Source organism: Gekko japonicus, unplaced genomic scaffold (genome assembly GCF_001447785.1).
Source record: "Gekko japonicus isolate JY-2015 unplaced genomic scaffold, Gekko_japonicus_V1.1 scaffold3667, whole genome shotgun sequence".
In the NCBI taxonomy this organism is placed as follows: Eukaryota; Metazoa; Chordata; class Lepidosauria; order Squamata; family Gekkonidae; genus Gekko; species Gekko japonicus.
The window spans coordinates 27,645-33,203 of NW_015162070.1; the positions used below are offsets into that span (position 1 = coordinate 27,645).

Sequence of the window (5,559 nt, forward strand, 5' to 3'; positions counted from 1 at the left end):
AGTCTATGCGAAGAACTACGCGCAGGGGCCACCCTGGATTCCCGCGCGAGTGGTACGGGTGCGAGGACCTCGATCCTACGAGGTCTCCTGTGAGGATGGCCAACTACTCCACCGCCACATTGACCAGCTGCGGCGCCGGGTCCTCCCAGACGATCCCGTGGACCTGGAGCCCACCGAGCCAGATGAAGCGTCAGTCCCCGAGCCAGCACGTCAGATCCCAGCCTCCGTTCCCGTCCAGGTCACCTCGGAGCCCCCGGAGCTGCCACCACCAACGCCACCACCTGCCTCTCTGCCACGGGCTCCCAAGGCAAGCCCGACCGGCGCCCCGGAGCCGCGCCACTCCACGAGGGCTCGGAAGCCCCCGACGTACCTACAGGACTTTGTGTGTGGGTAGTCTGGACTATGGGGGGAGGGGTGTAATGTATCCGCCATTACCACGTGCGCGACCATTGGGCCATGCGGTCAAGCACGGGCCAAAGCTTCGTTCCCACAGAACAATAGCGGAGCGGATCCTGGCCCGCACCAACCAGAGGGCTAGGTCCGCGGCCGAGAGCCAATGGGACGCTCGGCCACTGTAAATGACCTATAGGTGACTAAGGGGTTTGTTTTGGTGGCGGGTTTCTGTGTATATATACCGGTCTGCGTGCCGGGGTTCTTCGTCTTGTTCCTGATCTAATAAAGTACTCTTTGCTGAATCACTCAACGTTTCCGAGTACTTTTCAGAGACTAAGTCTGGAACTGCCAAGAAGAAGGACGAAATTGCCCTAGGAGTGGCAATCTGGGGACAGACAAGGAATAACACTTAAAAGGAGAGAAGGTGCTGACCTCACCATCCTATCTAATTGTCTTCTTGCTGCTCCCTTCAAGGTCTTCTTCTCTCCTTTGTACTCCAGATATTGCCTTTTCCAACATAGGTGAAGTAAATTAATTATAAATATAGCTGAAAATGTGTGGGGCAGATAAAATGTAGGTTGGTAAGTGAGTGGGAAGTAGAGAAGGAAAGAGGGAAAGCTGAGGATATGCCAGGAGGAAAATAATGTGTAGAGGGGAACACAGAGCAAAGTAAGGTGCCCCCCACGAGCTCATGCAGGTTCCCCACCACACAACTGGGCCAGTCTCAGCTGGCACCATGCAGTTGGGCCCGGCCCAGCCCAGCAGCTGGGCTGGCACTACACAACAAGGCCAGACTTTTCCCAGGTATAGGCTGTCAGGTGGAGGGAGACAGAGAAAGCTGAAGACAGGGGCAGGGTAGATTAAGATAGGTTGGTGGGTGGGAAGGAGAAGGAAGCAGGAAAGGGGTTTTTCAGGAAATATAAATGCTGTAGAGGCTATCAGGAAAAGGATAGGGGAAATAGTGGAGGGGGGGGGATGAGATACTCCCTGTGGTTGTTCCATCAAAATTCCAGTTTCAAAAGCCATGAGGAATGCCTTTGCCTATGATAAAGCTACTTTAAAAAGGCTATAACATTGTTATATAATAATTCTTATGGCATGATGAGAAAGAGGTAGGAAAAGTTCTGATTTCCTTGAGTCATGCCATGGGTGTAGGAAAAGGGCCAAGGGCAAAAGGTTAAAGTTGAAGCGTAATTATTTTTCATTGTATTTGCATGCTGTGAGGAGGCTGGAACAGCATTTTATCCCAACAGCAGCCCTGTGAGGTAGGTTAGATTGAGAAATAGCAACTTGCCCAAAGACACTAAGTGAGGTTGGTCTACATATGCATCAAAATGAAGTGTGTGTGTGTGGGGGGGGTGAGGTAATAGGATTATGGGAGATCCATGACTACATAAAGTGCTTCCTACCATCTCAGCATCTGCTACTTCTTTCCACTGGATGCAAAGATCAGGCTTGAGTTTCCTATCAGAGCAGGGATGCAGGACAAGGTTTTCTGATGGAAGACCGGCATTCTAGTCACTGTGCTCCACTGAGTGCCATATTAGATAGGATGCTCAGAGATCTGTGATTGGTAAATAGCAGCCACAGGAGGTGGTGGAGTTACAGGGAATAGGTTAACTCACATTTTGAAAAGAATAATATTTGTATTCTCATTCAGAACTATATTCTGTGATATAGTTTTGTGGATATGTTGGATCCATAAAGTAAAACAAATGGAAAAAGTTTTCAGTATTGGGGGCTGTGGAATGGCTAATTGGTAGAACACCCGCCTTGCATGTAGAAGGTCCCAGGCTCAAACTATGGTGTCTCTAGCCAAAGGGTCCCAGGCACCAGCTATCCCTGGCCCAAGACTCCGGAGAGCTACTACCAGCCAGAACACCAAACCGAACAGACCAGTGGTCTGACCTAGTACAAGTCTGCTATATATTCTCAAATAGTTATCCATAATATATGTTTCTGCTTTAGATCTAAAACTGTTGTAGGTTACATTACACTCCTTTCAGCATTTCATATTTTGTTGTGACCCATGACAATTTCTCACTGTTTGGTTTAATTACAAAAAAAAATAAATAAATCAGAATTATATGATATAATCAGTGCCCTCTAAGCCGAATTAGTGTGAGCTAGCTCACAGTTTTTTAGCCTCCAGGTCATACATTTTTGTCTTAGCTCAGAAAAGATGGCTCCAGAGCAAACTAATTTATGCAGCAGCCAAATCGCTCGCTCACAGCTTTAATGTCGGTAGCTCACAAAGTAGGATTTTTGCTCACTCCACCGCTTAGAGGGAGCATTGGATATAATATTCTACCCTCTGCAAGGTACAGATTGCATAGAGCTTTTGTATATTTTTCCTCAGTGAGGACTGTACTACCCACTAGGGTTGCCAACTCTGGGTTGGGAAATTCCAGGAAATTGGGGGGGGGGGGAGCTTGGGGGAAGGCAGGCTTTGGGAAGGGAAGGGGCCTCAGTGGGGTACAGTGCCATAGAGTCCACCCTCCGAAGCTGCCATTTTCTCATAAGGAACTGACCTCTGTAGTCTGTATATCAGTTGTGGTTCCAGGAGATCCCCAGGGGCTACCTGAAAGTTGGCAATCCGGCTACCCACGCTGATCCAGCTGGTCCCCCAGTCTGCCATGCAGATCATATGGACTACCCAGGGGGATGAGGCAGGAAGTGTCTGGACGCCAGCTGGTTTGCAGCAATCTGGTGTGAAGAATGAGAGCAGCAGGGCCCTGGGGGAAAGAAAAGGAGCTGCGCAGACATGCCATAGCAAGCACTAGCAGAGTAACATTTGTGTGTGGGGGGAAAGGGGATTATCGTGTCAGGAATACTGATCAGCCATCAATCAAGAATGCATACTGAATCTTAGAACTGTAATATCAGGACTCTTTACTAATACTGTGTATATAATTATTAATTATAGTTTTAATATATTATGTAATTATTTGAAATATAATACCATGTATTTATTGAAATGATTATTCTGCTATTTCTAAAGAATTTTAATTTATTCATTGTTTCCTTGGAAATAATTTGGTTCTTATTCAAAAATGAAATGAAGAACAACAAGAAAAAAATAATCATGAAAGCTTGTCTTTATGTGTTCACTTTCTGGCTCAGTGTGGTATGGGGGTGGGTAGGGAGACCCATGTAAGACTGCCTGAGTTTCTCAGAGGGACACAAGACAATTAAATCAAAATATCTTAATAAAGAAATAGCTAAAACAAATCCAGCCCATCAGTGAACATTACCTTCCATTGACCACTAGAGGGCAAGAGTACAACACAACAAGAACGAATGGAGACACTAGTAAGTGCAGTATTCGAATTGGCAGTGACATGAGGAATTCTTGTACAAGTCAGTGACAAGCGGGGTTTTGTTGTAATTTCCAATCACCAGACATGCTGAAGTGTAGTTATAAGTTCCACGCAACAGATGGACATGAAATAAAAGTGTGTTCCCATGGCACATTTCACTTCGTAAGGCTAAGGTGTTAGTCACTCAGTTGTCTGCTACAGGAGAAAGAAAAAAGGCCACGCAGCTAATAAGTTTAAGAATTCTCAAGTCTCCTATGCCCTTTATGTAGTTGGGTAGAAGGGGCAATTTTGCCAGGTGCACTTCATCATGCACAGCAGCTCTGAACACATGCATTAACAGGATTATCAGGGTCAAAATCTGGACATGCTGCATAGAGCTTCTAAAGTCATGAGGAAACAGGAGACAAGGCAGCCAAAGCATCACACGCTTCTTCTTTCCTCCACCTGCTTTAGCATGTAGCTTTGCTGCACAGGGGAGAAAGGTAGCCAAAGCTATTGGAGGAGGAGCAATTTGGGAGGCACTGAGGTTGCATTGTTCCCTGCTTTTGACCCTTTCATCTTCAGGAGGCAAGCTGGCAGCTCCTAGTACAGAAGGGCAAACATAATGGGTGAAATCAGCTGTCTGTCTAGGAAGTTTCCACTAATGGACATCAGCATCGATATGTGGCAAAAGTCTACTTCCCATTTACCAGGATGACACAGATGGCTTAAACAGTTTGCCCCTCCTCCTCTTGTTGTCAGGTTCCACAGCCAACAACTGAGTACACGCTTAATGGAAAGGTTATACTTTATTGAAGAGCTATAGATGCATTAACAAAGACACTGTTAAGAATGGTGTCGCCCCTACAAGCATAATGGGATATAGGGTATTCTTATGCACTTCTCCTTCCTTAGGCCAATTATCCACATTCCCGCGCACGAGAGAAGGAGCCCCAGGCTGTTAGAGCCGAAGCTGAGAACCGAAAGCACTCCCACGGTTTCCTAGAATCCCAGACACTACACACCACCTGCAAGGCCATAGATAAGCAAGCATTACAGAAGCTGAAAAGGAATGTGTTAGATCGCGCTAACAAAGACCCGTAGAGTGATTTCAGCAAGTGATTCAGCTTTATTCGAACAAGCACACAAACGCATTAAGGAATCAGAACAGTAAAACATTGGAGCTGGGCTCCTTTTAAACATACCGGGCTAATATAGCCACTCCTACTATTTACATAACAACCAATCAGATTGCATAGATAAAGGCGAATCAGTGTCCTTCCCGCTCAGGGAACAGCTCTCCCATGATTGGTCGCTGTTTTGAAGCGACCAATAGTTTGTCAGTATCGTCGGAGCCCTAGCTGGCTCGAAGCTTAACATGGGAAGTGTATTAAGCGATTCATGTTATGCTGTCAGTACATAACAATTCCTCCCCCCTAAGTTAAGACAAAACATTCGCAGCTTGATATACATTCACAGTTATATATACAGGCAGCCTCAACCAGATTGCTGCACTCATAGTCAGCTAAATATGCTGGAGGTTTGTGCGTACGCTGCGACCTTCTCAGCGCGATAGGCTCGTTTGGCGGGGCTTCTAACTGAGGTTCCACAGACCCTGAATCAGGCGCTTGTACGACCGGGTCTGTTGTTTCAGTCTCCGAGAATTGCCCCGGAGTGCCAGCCAACTCCTCGTTTCCCTCCATTTGGGAAGGTTGAGAAACTAATTCTGAGGACCCCTCCGAAGAGTCAGCGCTGTCCTTGACCCAACGCTTTCTTAATTGGTCCACGTGGCGCCGCCACCTTCTGCCATCCTCCAACAGCACTGTATACATCCTAGAGCCTATACAACCACATATTTTTCCGGGGA

The 5,559-nt window shown here is 46.7% G+C and overlaps 1 protein-coding gene across 1 annotated transcript in view; it reads left to right on the plus strand.

Annotated features, from left to right (window-relative positions):
• Nucleotides 1–5,559, plus strand: part of LOC107105631 (sulfate transporter-like) — a 21,314-nt gene that overhangs the window by 10,393 nt on the left and 5,362 nt on the right. Inside the window, exon 4 of the mRNA XM_015405630.1 lies at nucleotides 3–386. Within this exon, the coding sequence (XP_015261116.1) occupies nucleotides 3–386 (384 nt within the window). The remainder of the gene's footprint in view (nucleotides 1–2; nucleotides 387–5,559) is intronic.